The sequence below is a fragment of the Montipora capricornis genome, chromosome 2 (genome assembly GCF_036669925.1).
Source record: "Montipora capricornis isolate CH-2021 chromosome 2, ASM3666992v2, whole genome shotgun sequence".
NCBI classification, from domain to species: domain Eukaryota; kingdom Metazoa; phylum Cnidaria; class Anthozoa; order Scleractinia; family Acroporidae; genus Montipora; species Montipora capricornis.
The window spans coordinates 18,832,618-18,846,791 of NC_090884.1; the positions used below are offsets into that span (position 1 = coordinate 18,832,618).

General features: G+C 39.7%; 1 protein-coding gene across 1 annotated transcript in view; it reads right to left on the reverse strand.

Moving 5' to 3' along the window:
• Positions 1 to 1,227: 1,227 nt before the first annotated feature.
• The window catches only part of LOC138039004 (IQ domain-containing protein H-like), a 182,280-nt gene continuing 169,333 nt past the window's right edge, over positions 1,228 to 14,174 (reverse strand). The window contains exons 32-34 of the mRNA XM_068885137.1: positions 9,170 to 9,231; positions 7,921 to 8,029; positions 1,228 to 2,309 (exon numbers count right to left, since the gene is read on the reverse strand). Coding sequence (XP_068741238.1) covers positions 1,782 to 2,309; positions 7,921 to 8,029; positions 9,170 to 9,231 — 699 coding nt within the window. The 3' untranslated portion in view covers positions 1,228 to 1,781. The remainder of the gene's footprint in view (positions 2,310 to 7,920; positions 8,030 to 9,169; positions 9,232 to 14,174) is intronic.

Here is a 14,174-nt window from a genome sequence, read left to right on the forward strand (position 1 = left end):
AGAAAGATATGACACGACTTACTCCTGCAGCGCCCGCTGCAATGGTAAAGTGGTAATTCTCTAAAGTAGTATTTCTCTAAAAAAAATGTAACAGACAAACAAGATCTTTCCATTTCTTGAATTAATAAAGTCCGACCTTTAAGTTCACCAATTGTCAGTGATGTGACCAGTTTGTTGCAAATGGCCTATTGAAGCTTGGTGGCGTCTTTTACGAAAATGATGCTCTGATTGGTGGGTTAGAGATTTTAAAGATTAAAGGATTCTGGGTTATTTGTGATGACCATTTTGTTCACGGGGAATGCCCAAAGTTCTGTTAAATAGATATTCAGAGTGATCTACAGAAGGTTGCGCAGCTCTGGAACACATAAAACAACGTCATTTGCAAACCACGAGTCTCCAGCTGGTCGTCCCGATTTTTGTATTTCATTCCGCAATAAAGCAACACTCGCGATTACTTAACAGAAGTGAGCGCAGATGAGATCTATATTGCTGAAGAGCTTTGTGTCCAGGGACTGTTCTCCTTATTTCAAAACGTTAGCTGAAATGGTTTTTTACAATAACTGAGCAATTTCTCGCGAGCTGATTGGCTAACGTTTATCATCAATCAGAGTACAGACACATAAAATTGTTTTTATGCGAAGCTGAAAGTATCAGTATGGAGGATTTGCCAGACTTAAACCTGTCTGATTTTAGTTTTGCGGACTAAACCCCAGGCGAGGAAGTTAAGACGTATACTCAAGAATGTTTGTACCTCAAAATGGCTCGATTTTCACTATAAGCCATGAACATTTTGATCACCACAAGGATTTTTCATCGCACTGCGATTCTTGAATTTAATTTTTACGTTATGCAAGTTGGTGTCGACTTTTCAGCCCATGAAATTGTACCATTTGTTATTAGTAGCAAATTAGTGTACGAGTAAAATTATTGAAGATAAATTGCGCCAGTTTAAATGAAACTGCATACATTTTAGTGCTTCCACAAAATTTTTTGTTCCTTTAACCCGGGAAATAGACCCCTTTTCACTTTTGAAATTGTAAAACACAAATTGACGCCAGTTTACAATTGTCTGTCCCCTTAGTTCTCCCGTGGCGTCAAAGTGCGTGGCCTGCGTTAGAAAAAAGTATATTGGCAACTTTACAATGGATTTTCCCAAGAAGCAATTGGAATATAGAAAACGCCTCATACGCTTTGCTACCTTATTACTTCCAAAGTGATACGGTACAGTTTATTTAGATGTCCGTGTTAACGCAAGGTTTATTAATTCAGCGGAGCAGACAAGGTCAGTTTAAAATACTACATTTCATTATCTTCCCAGTTGTATATAGTTTCCTTGGGTTTCTTCTAAAACAACGCGAACGAGAGCGATTTTCCGAAAGACGCCCCTTAAGGTTGACAGTAACCTTAACGGTTCTTGGAAGTATACAAATTGTCAACACTACTTATATTCAGATCAGGTTACCGCTGTATCTGTGAAGCAAAAAATAGCCGTTTTAAAGTTCATTAAAAAATCTGCAGGTACGGCCGTTACACGAGTGTTAAACATTTTTCTAAAGATTAACTCTCTACATTAAGGAAAGGCTAACTATAATACCTTGATGAGGTGAATCATTGCACTGAACTACACATTAAAGATTTCTAGGATACATTGTTAATCAACACAAAAAACTAATCATTGATGTAAGATTCTGCTGAGCACTAACGTGTAAAACGAGTTCAAATGAGCCTTTACAAACCATTTCCCTAATTTTGGAGTTGTAAGGCTTTTTCTCCTTTCTTATTTACTGAGAACCATTTGCGTTCCTTTCAAGATCCTCCTTTGATTGAGCACGAGAAGAAGACACGGCCATTTGAGCTTGATGATTAGATATTGAATTTGGCATAGCGTTGGCTGGAGCACCCATATGACCTCCCTTTCCTGAGAAATCGTAACTGGCGGAAATATTAACACTCTTAATGGTGCTTGAAACAGTTGAGTCCTGTCTAGCAAGGAGGGAGGCTGAGCTAGCTGGCGACAAAGCCGCCGCAGGGGTTGGAGGGGGCGCACTGTCCTGTCCAGCTTGAACTCCATCTTGTACTTGATTCGATCTTCCCTGTTCCTCGACTAGTCTCTGCTTTACCTTTTCGTCTTCCATTTCCTTCTTGTCTCTTTCAATGGCGTGCATTTGCTGTTGGTGTTCTTTTAGTATCCGCTGCATTTCTTTGGGCCGCGGAGCATGCAGTTGAGGCGATTTGGCTGGTACGGTAAGGGGGTTCTGTTTGTTTACTTCTGTTGTCCCCAGGATAGAGTCTATATCATCAATGACTGGCTAAGAAACAAAAATTAAAATACTATTTACCAGGCTAAAATTTTAAAAGTAAAAAACCGAACGTTATTGACATTAAGTCATCATTAGGGTATTAAAGTACCGTCCGCTAAACCCATACTTATCTTTAAGGTACTTCACGACGCGACATAGGACTTGATTTGTCTATTCAACTACTCTTCAATCGTTGGATCATTAGGTCTTCCAAGTATTCTGCGCTTATAAAAGGATTTGGCCGCGCAGACAATGCGCCTGCCAAAAGAATGCGAAGGAATGTTGGAATGTTCGTCAATTCGCACTTGCACATTTCTCATGGTCTCACAGATGTAAGTATCATCGAAAGAACAGTCCCCTTTATAAAGTACATGTGATTTGTGAACGTTTTTGTCTTTGAGATTAAAAAGGCTCTCAATTTGTCTAGTTTGCCATAGGATGATGAAAATGTAATTGGAATCCGTCAAATTGATCAGCATTTCTGTTACAATAAGGAAGCTTGATAAAAAATATCTTGCACTCTTCGTAAAGGAAATTCTCTACTTTCTCAAATCCTATAATACACTTCTGCCCCCCTCTCCCCCGCCCAAAAAAAATTTGCATTATCATTGTTTTAGATTTCTCTTGCATGAGACATGAAGATGTCCCAATAAACATACATGTTACACTTAATCATGAAGGCCACATAAAGGACATACCAGGCGACAAGTTGCAGCGACAGGTCTCTGCGACAAGTACTACTTGCAAAACAAGTCGCTGCGAATGTGTGAACTAGTTTACTAATTCACTATGGTGGAACACATGACGCTCTCTCATTGGTTCATAGGGAGCTTAGTAGTATACCAAGTGGGGGTTCTGCGGCGGGTGGAGCTGTGGAGCCCTGAAGCTCCACAACCCTAACCCCAACCCTAACCTTAAACCCAACCCCTAGCCTTTACCCCTATCGAACGAACTAACCCTTCATCCAAACGGGTTAAAAATTATTAGTTCAGTTTTCGTCTCTTTTTCTCAAAGATCAACATTGCTGTAAAGTAGTTAAAACGCAATAACACTATTTTTTTTCTATCAACAATGACCTGAAATTCTGATCGTAACCGTCACACAAGATTGAACAAATACAAAAGAGGTGTAGTGTTATGGAATCACAAAAGTAGCACTAAAGGTTTCTTGTTTAAAGCAAAAGGCGATTTTATTTGCATAGATTCGTAATGTAAGAAAATAGACATTTATGTCAAAGGTTGAAGTGTGAGACGTGAAAAAAGTTACACTTATTAAGACAAAGTGTAAGCCATCACACATACATTACACAACCATCTCAAGAGCGCAAGCGCAAGTGCTGCTTCGTGGCTTCAATATTTAATAACTTGAACGGGATCGTCACAATTGATTGCACATATACAAACTGCACAATGAGCTATGTCCACACGCCTGAACATGCCAAATTGGCGTCACAATGACAACTAGTTTCATCAAGTTAAATTAGTATCATACCAAGATAAATTCAGACACTGGGGAAACAAGTGTTTCGACCCGAGTGCTGGCTGAGTGTGGAGCAGTAAAGTAGTTTATGAGTACCGTGGCTTTCATCTGTGATATTTGTGAGAAACAGTTCCCCCAGAGAAATCTTGTACGACATAAGGAATCTATTCACTATGGAAGTTCTTTTACTTGCGAACGGTGTAGCAATGCCTTTAATCGAAAAGATGCATTGAAGCGCCATATGAAGAAACATTCTCAAGAGAAGACCCACCAATGTCAATATTGTTCTCGCAAGTTCTATCGCCATGATAAGTGTTTGGAACACCAGAAAGTATGCGATTTTGAGAAGTTCGAGGAACGCCGAGGCTGCGGCAAGCGAAAATATCCGGAAGGAGAAGAAAATGGAGAGCAGAGAGAAAAACAATCGAGAGGGGATGACGCAACGGTCAATGCGACTACGGAGGGGAATGATGTGCACTCGGGCGAAGATACTGGTTGTTCTGAGAATCCTTGCGATTTGACGACCGCAGTGAAAGACTCCCTGAAAACCTTCAAGTCCAAGCCTCGAATTCAAGAGAAACACGACCTCAGGATGTTATTACATGGTAAGAAAAAGTCACTGGCCAATCGCCTAAGCCAAGGAACTCAAAACCAAGAGGGGACTCAAGTGGTTCGTCAGTGTTCAAGTTAAGTTAATGAAACCGGAAGCAGATGGTTCTGACGAGATCTCAGAACCTCATTTTCGTAGTCTTTGCATGACAACCTTGAACGATCATGAAATTGAAGAACAACTCGGCAAAGCAAGCCAGAAGATTTTAAGCGCTTTCCCAACGTATCAGAAGGAAGGAAATGGTTGGACGCTATCTGAAATCCTGCACCTTGATTTGAACGTGGCCCAGTACAAACCATTGAAAGGTTCTAATTATGTGCCTTTACCCAAGAAATTACAGGATAAAAAAGCCATCATTAACGTTGAAAACGAGGATAACAAGTGTTTCATATGGAGCGTACCGACCCTATGTAGATGAACTGAACGTGGATGGTATCGAATTTCCTGTACCTATCAGTAAGATCCCAAAGTTTGAAAAGCAGAACAAGATTGCCGTCAACTTGTTTGGATTTGAAGAAGGAGATTTGTTCCCCGTATACATCACTAAGGAACGCGAGTTTCCGGTGCATGAAAATTTCTCCGTCGAGGATTTGCTAGGATCTGGTGAGGCGGACTGAATCTTGGCGGTCAGGCTCTCGAAATCAGCGTAAATAACAAAGGGGACTCGTAGCTGTTATTGGAAATCCTTAAACTGGAGAAACATGTTATCCTCATTTGGTAGTTCAATCCTCTGAGGTCCATGCTGACTGCAGAGTGGCTTGTGGTCTTCAAGTAGCTGCTCCCGAACAAATCCATGTAGACAATAAGGACAGTAACACATTTGAGCTTTGTGCCTTGTTTGGTTGGAAAGTAGGCGGTTGAGATTTCTGATTAAACAGTAATGGCGTTTCTCCCCTCTTGAAAACAACAGCAAGTTGACATGCACCGGAAACTCGCGTTCCTTAGTGATGTATACGGGGAACAAATCTCCTTCTTCAAATCCAAACAAGTTGACGGCAATCTTGTTCTGCTTCTCAAACTTTGGGATCTTACTGATAGGTACAGGAAATTCGATACCATCCACGTTCAGTTCATCTACATAGGGTCGGTAATGATATATGCGCTCTGGGTTAGATTTGCGGGGAATTGGATGTAAGGCCGCCAATACGCTCTACATGAAACACTTGTTATCCTCGTTGTCAACGTTAATGATGGCTTTTTTATCCTGTAATTTCTTGGGTAAAGGCAGATAATTAGAACCTTTCAATGGTTTGTACTGAGCCACGTTCAAATCAAGGTGCAGGATTTCAGATAGCGTCCAACCACTTCCTTCCTTCTGATACGTTGAGAAAGCGCTTAAAATCTTCTGGCTTGCTTTGCCGAGTTGTTCTTCAATTTTATGATCGTTCAAGGTTGTCATGCAAAGACTACGAAAATGAGGTTCTAAGATCTCATCAGAACCATCTCCTTCCGGTTTCATTAACTTAACTCGAACACTGACGAACCACTTGAGTCCCCTCTTGGTTTTGAGTTCTTGGCTTAGGCGATTGGCTAGTGACCTTTTCTTACCATGTAATAACATCCTGAGGTCGTGTTTCTCTTGAATTCGAGGCTTGAACTTGAAGGTTTTCAGGGAGTCTTTCATTGCGGTCGTCAAAGCGCAAGGATTCTCAGAACAACCAGTATCTTCGCCCGAGTGCACATCATTCCCCTCCGTAGTCGCATTGACCGTTGCGTCATCCCCTCTCGATTGTTTTGCTTTCTGCTCTCCATTTTCTTCTCCTTCGGGATATTTTCGCTTGCCGCAGCCTCGGCGTTCCTCGAACTTCTCAAAATCGCATACTTTCTGGTGTTCCAAACACTTATTGTGGCGATAGAACTTGCGAGAACAATATTGACATTGGTGGGTCTTCTCTTGAGAATGTTTCTTCATATGCCGCTTCATTGCAACTTTTCGATTAAAAGGCATCACCACACCGTTCGCAAGTAAAAGAACTTCCATAGTGAATAGATTCCTTATGTCGTACAAGATTTCTCTGGGGGAACTGTTTCTCACAAATATCACAGATGAAAGCCAGGCTACTCATAAACTACTTTACTGCTCCACACTCAGCCAGCACTCGGGTTGAAATGGACATATGTTTCCCCAGTGTCTGAATTTATCTTGGTATGATACTAATTTAACTTGATGAAACTAGTTGTCATTGTGACGCCAATTTGGCATGTTCAGGCGTGTGGACATAGCTCATTGTGCAGTTTGTATATGTGCAATCAATTGTGACGATCCCGTGTAAGTTATTAAATATTGAAGTCACGTAGCAGCACTTGCGCTTGCTCTCTTGAGATGGTTGTGTAATGTATGTGTGATGGCTTACACTTTGTCTTAATAAGTGTAACTTTTTTCACGTCCCACACTTCAACCTTTGACATAGATGTCTGTTTTCTTACATTACGAATCTATGCAAATAAAATCGCCTTTTGCTTTAAACAACAAACCTTTAGTGCTACTTTTGTGATTCCATAACACTACACCTCTTTTGTATTTGTTCAATCTTGTGTGACGGTTACGATCAGACTTTCAGGTCATTGTTGATAGAAAATAATAGTGCTATTGCGTTTTAACTACTTTACAGCAATGTTGATCTTTGAGAAAAAGAGACGAAAACTGAACAAATAATTTTTAACCCGTTTGGATGAAGGGTTAGTTCGTTCGATAGGGGTAAAGGCTAGGGTTTAAGGTTAGGGTTGGGGTTAGGGTTGTGGAGCTTCAGGGCTCCACAGCTCCACCCGCCGCAGAACCCCCACTTCGTCTTGGTATACTACTGAACTTACGAAACGACGACGCCGACGGCAACGACGACGTGAAATGACCAAATTCAAGGTTCTGTGGAGGACGTTAGCACATGACGATGAATTTTCAGTTCTCTCTCTACGCTTCTAACCCACTCATGCCAGTTTAATTCCTCGACAGTTACTACACATTTTTAACGCGAAACGAGTTTCGTAGTGATATGAATAACGCGAACTTGCATCTTTAAATGAATTCCTCGTAGCCGTCGTCGTCCTCGTTTCGTAAACGCCTTATTTATGTTTTGGTGCAGCGACTTGTTGCCGGAAGTGTACACATGGTGCGACAACGCTGCTTTCGCTTATTTTGTTGCCGCGATCAGTTTCACAAACTCAAACTGGTTAGAATTCGTGCAACTGATCGCAGCGACATAATTCTGCCGCAGCGACAACGATTTTCACAAAATTAACCGTGTCACACAGGGCGGATTGTTGCGGAGACTTGTCTCCACGACGTGTTGCAGCGACTTATCGCCTGGTGTGACCTGGTCTTAAAATGTAACGAAATCTTGAAAAGTCACTGTAGATGCAAAAGTCCTTTCAGCTAAGCTACTGATTAAAAAATCAAAAACCCTTTCAGCATAGCTACTGATTAAAACCTGGTTCTATGATATACACAGTGACACTTGGCTCCTTTTTCATACCACATACCCTGCAGTACAACAAATTTTGTCCATTTCGCGGGAAATAACTAGTGTCACTTACCTGGAAGTTACTCTCTCCTTGCATGTTTGGAGCAGAAATTTCCTGGTGAATGACAGAAAGATTACGAGCAAAGGTAGACAGCGAGCCTTGTAGGTCATCACTCATAACACTAAAATAAGGAAAAATGTCATGAGTAGTACACAGGATAAAGATCGATCTCAAATACAAGTCGGAATTAATGAAAGCGAAAGATGTTTAAAAGTTCTGAAACTTTAGAGTCAAACCAATTTGGGAACATCACAAGTATGTGTTAATTTCGAATTCTACGTTAAAATCTTGCTTTTTCGTTTACACTACACTCAACAAAATTAGAGGAAGGAAAGATTGTGAAAACATTCCTTTTCAACTGTTGCTGTTAAGTCAGAACAGGGACCAAGTACTTTTAAGTGCCAGGGCCCCGTCGTTCAAAAGCCGATTAACGCTAATCCCAGATTAAAAATTAACCAAGGAGTTTACTTCTTTTCTCCTAAATACTGTTCAACGCTGATATTTGGCAAAACTTTACATTAGAAGAAGCCAATCTTGGAAAACAAAAGTAAACGAAAGAAATTTTCACCAAAAAGTTGAAAACATGAAACAAAAGTTTACACTAATCCTGGATTAAGTTAATCGGCTTTCGAACAACCGGGCCCAGACCTCCTTATTTAATTAATTATTAATTAATTAATTCTTTCACTGCAGTTGTCGAGTATACTCGACATAGGATTACATGACTCCCACTGCGGATGTCGAGAATACTCGACACGAGAGAGTGTCCCAAAGTGCTGTCGGAAATTTGTTCCTATAGGAGCATGCATGCAGTGGGATTGTTTCGTATACCCTAAAGGACAACTAGCGTGACAAGTTCTGCCATTTTTGGATGATAGAAAGGTTAATCTCACTTGAAAAGGAAGGTGAAACACGACCCGACGCCATGAATCTTTTTGACTTCACAAAGGCAAAATTCGGCTACGAAAATCTACAACATTTGCTGGCAAGCAAGTAAAAACATAAGGTAGTAGATTGTAGATGGAATACTGGCAACGCAAGGGGATCCCCTGGAGACACAGTCGCTTTGATGCAATTCTCTGTGAAGAGATAATTTTGCCCGCAGTTGTTCAACCCCTGAGAGAGTATAGGTCCTGTTTTAATGCCATGTGATCTTGTAAGGAGGTGATATTTTTTCCACAAATAATAAGATTTTATACCTTGATGACCGCCTGCGGCAGGCCATCAAGTAATAAGATCTGGTGGGTTCCTGTTAACTTACCACATTCCTAAATGCTCTCGTTTTGAACTGTCAATCAATGTAAAAATTGTACCAGCCTTTTCCTTAAAAGATAACAATAAGAAAGGGGGTAAGGTTTAAACACCTTTTGCTCAGTGTTCATTTAAGCAAAATATACACTCATTTACGTCAACAGTTGAAACAATACGACAAATATACGTTCGTTAGCACTTCCATGAACTTCATTAACGCGAACGAACAAGTGGCACACGAGGCGATAGCCGAGTGTGTCACTGATGTTCTTACCACATTTTGACGTCTTCTGTGATCTATTACTGAACAGACCCACGGCTACATGGAATCTATTTGTTTTATATAATAAAGAACTAAACTTTATTCGCATAAAAGCTGATGGTGACGTCAATCGTGCGTCTGTCCTCTAATAGATCATAGGCAAGAACCAATCAAAATCCGTGAATAACTTGGGTTATTATATAACATTCAATAGCATAAACGGATAAACAATTGCACCTTTGGCAATGGTTGATCATTAACGCCATTAGAAAATCAATTGCACAGTATGACAATCAATGGCAGACATACAATAATGCAATTTGCATAGAGACGCACAATCAATTGCACCTTCATACAATCGTTTAATCGAAAATGGTCAATCATTAACGTGAACTGACAAACGTTGGTATTTTTCGAATAAACAATAGGAAGAAAAAAAACATTCATTAGTGTCATTCATCGTAGTGACACGTATTTTAAAATACTGAACAAAAATACAAGAGTATGTACATTATCATTTATCATTATCATTATCTTTTGCTGAAGCAGATATAAAATGAAGAACATTTTACACGTACAGTACTGTAACAAACAGAGTACGCTATATGAACAAGTACAGTACATGCACATGTCGACTGTTCAAGTAAGATTCTGTTTCTTGGTGGCATGATTTTCTTCGGTTCTTTCTGTGTCCAATGCGTCTACATTGGTCAGTGGTCGCTCCTGAGTAGTTTGGGGCTGGCATTGTAGTTGTGTTTTGCATTTGCTTGCTTGCTGGCCCATTGCTTTGCCATTTTTTGCTGGCTTTAAGGCTTTCTTTTTCCCACCCTTTTTCACGGAAGCATTATGTTTTGTCAAACAAAACAATTCTTTATGGCATTATACAATTTGGTATTAGTGAGAGTTAACATCAACTGGAATGGTGCATTATAATTTACAGAAAGACAAGAAGCTAACACCAATAAAGTTGATAATTTGCCGCTTCACACTGCAGTTGTTGCCAAAAGGAACCCCTTCACTGCAATGACAGTGAAACACTGAAATGCCATCTGCCCAGGCAGACTGTAATCGTTAATCAACAATCGAGCATGACAAGGGTTAGGGATAGACATCACAAGAAAACCGATGCTGGATGTAGAGTTTCTGAATGACGATGGAATAGATAATTAACTTCGTAATGACTGGTATGGCAGCAACTGACAAGGAGGTCTTGTTTTCTTTGAAGGTTGGTGATGGAAAATAGTTTAGATAAAATTACTTAATTACTTGAGGAAATAAAGCAACATTTTAAATTGTTTTACAAGACATGTTTCGACATACTTATGCCATCTCCAGTTGTGAATGAGTTGTACAATTTGAATTAAACCTAATTATAAGAAAAATACAATTGATAAATTGATACATTATTCGCTTACTTCCAAAAACAAATTAAATGGATTTGTAAGTAGATACTTGCAAGATACTCTTCGTAGGCCGAAGCCGTTAAAAACTAAAAACTAAAATAAAAATCGTAATTGAAAAATGAATAACCAAAGAGACTAAACGGAAAGAGATAGGCTAACACGTAGCTTTTGGTTAAGAGTAGGTTTGTCCCATTTGATGTACGAAGCTTTTTTTATGATGTCATAATTTTTTTGACAATAAATTTCTTTAACATCCATGCTACAGATTTTATGTTAGAATGTTCTCATACTGTTGTGTTAAAATTTGTGAAAAAACGTAGTTAACTCTAAGGCATTTTCTGTTTTTGTTACGTGATTTACCAAATATGGTTGTGAGTCGAACCAGACAAAGAAATGTTGAATAGAACACACTTCGCAAAACAGGATAACTGTAAAGCTAAAGGGACTCAAGAAATGACTATTTAAAGGGGTCCATAGGAACGGTTTTGTAGTTCAGAGCCACCACCTTTAAGTTTTGCACCTTTTCCCTAGGGGTAAAAGGAGGGGTAAAAGGCACTTGGAGTTCAGTGTTTCCTTCAACTACCCTATGCACCCACGCACCCTCGCTCCGTATTTAGCACAATGCATTTGGAAAGGGCACACTGTACCTTCTTCTAACTACAGGCCTCGCATTTCGTAACGCTGAAGTAATCAGATCAACTCTTATTAAAGAGTCACGAATTCTCTTATTCTGTACTCGAACGCCGCAACTTCTCAAAGCTACTTGTACAATGCGAAGGCCTGCCTGAGGTGTTACATGAAGAATTTCACCTACTAGATTATCCAGCACATCATCAGGAATGCTACCAAAGTTATCGCCAGCGGGCATTTAAAATCTTTGTCTTCTTCTCCGTCATGTGCGTGGTGAAACTCCGAGTAATCGTGCCACATCTGCCCATCGAAATTCTTCCTCCCCAAGCGCTCTTATCTGGGTGTTAGTTATGTTCTACCTTGGTCTTTCCGTTTTTCCTGTGTTTTCTACAGTGCAGAGATTTCGGGCAGCATCTTGCCCTTCAGCTTCAAATTGGCTACGAAAACTTCAAGCATCAAGCGCTTCTCAAATATCTCCCATGGTATCCATTAAGATCTCCAAATCTTAACAAAAGTAATTTGACAGGGATGCCATTCCTTCACTCTAGATGACGGCAACTTCACACTTCGTTCATATTGATCAAATTTTCGACACAAGAACTCTGACATGTCAACCTTGTTGGTAGACAAGTGATTTCTTGCCCCTCGTATGACATTCACCAGTGAATTAAAAAAAAAATAACAGCCGCCATGTTGTTTTGGAAGATAGGGAACTTTTCAATAGGGACTTACATGAGGACATTCCAAAGGTGAACTACATCATCTACTAACCATAAAGAATATATATATTTGTCGAAAAAGTGGGCGAAATAATTATATCGAGATTAAACAAATATATAAATTGAGAGAAGCGCAAAATAATTTGGAAGGAGAAATGATACCATTTGGACAATTAAAGAGTTCGTGCGGAGCACTATAGTTAAGAAAATATGGTAACCCATTGATACGAGAACTTTTGCTTTGACGTCATCGACCGTCTATATGTCTGCCCCTCCATGTAGGCCAATGTGACCACTATCACGCTAGTTTACCAGCATACATTTTTGATATTGGACATCCATGTTTTGGTCAATTGACACCTGTCAAAACAAAGTATCCACTGACCAGAATCCAGAATCACTCACCATAGATTCAGATTAACTAAAGAAAATTACCGTATATCTAAGCATACTGAGATGTTAACTGTAAAATCTGCTGTCTCAAAACCCAGTTTGCAGCTGTTTATGTTCACATAGAAGCTGTCAGAAGTACTGGGTTTTTGCCTTACTCATCAGTTAAACTTGAAACTTAGCTTCGTCATTGGTCGCTTAAACAACTTGAAAGGGGTTGGAGTGGAGAGTCAACTTATTGAGACGGCAGAAACTTCAATTTTACAATTTCTAGCGTTAGATTACAGCCCATAAATGACTTTATTCAGGAGCAGCAAAACAAGAAAATGTACCAAAAACACAGATAGATATTGCCATTTGGCGTTTTCTGAAAGAACAGATTGAGGAGTCAAAACTGGAAGAGATTCCGCCAGAGCAGCTGAATGATTTCCTGAGTCAATTTATAATAACTGTCGAGAGAAAAGACGGAGATGAATTCCAGCATTCAAGCCTTAGAGGATTTTTTTCAAGCTTCAACCACCACTTGAAAGCTTGTAAATATCCAAAAAAACATAACAGATGACCTTGACTTTGCCTAAACTCGAAAAACTTTAGAACCTGAAAGCAAGCTGCAGGGAAAGGAAGGAAAGGGCAACAATCCAAACGCTGCAGAGGCTATAACAGACGACGAGGTCAACAATCAAGATAATCAAGATAAAAGAAGCCCCATGTTTGTTTAAAGAATTTATCCTGAGAAAAGACCAAACTCAAATGCTGACTGCTGAGGCCCAGCTATTCAAAGGAATTTGGTGAACATTGGTTTAAAACAAGTGATATAAGGGTAAAGAAACTATAGCAAATCGAAGAGAAGCCACCGCTCACAAATCACAGCGCAACAAAAATGATGATACAAAAACGTAATGATAAAAATGTTCCCCCCACTCACATCATGGAACTTTTAGGTCATCGTAATAAGCAAGTGTAAACAACTATAGTTCTATTTGTAAATTCTTGTAAAAATGAAAGCATGGATGCAAGCGATGAGAATTCTCAAAGGATAGAAAAAAACAAAGGTTTTCCTGACCTCAGCGACCAATACAGAAACCAGACTGTGGTTGATGTGAAGGCAGGAGCGACGAAAAATTTAACCAACGTGGTTGCCAAAGTTTTATAAAGTCAAGGAAGTAGTGTATCAAGCCACCATCACGACCGCCGAAAGCACAGAGACGTACGTCGGCCTCACCGCCACTGAGTTCAAGACGAGATGGCGAAACCACCAAATGTCATTCAAAAACGAAAGTAAAAAGAATGACACCGAACTGTGCAAACATCTATGGCAGCTAAAAGACCAAAAGAAAGACTTCGCAATCTCCTGGAAAATTCTAGCCAAGGCCAAATCTTATAGCAACCTTGCTAAACGATGTAATCTATGTAGTACCGAGAAATTCTATATTCTATATAAACCGGACATGGCAACGCTCAACAAACGTAATGAACTCGTATCGCCTTGCAGGCACAAGCGAAATTTTCTCCTTAGGTTCAATCGCATCCTCAAGAACCAATCATAAATTTACAAATGCTTTTTTACTATTATATATATATATATAATTTTTTTTTTAATAATAAAGTTTC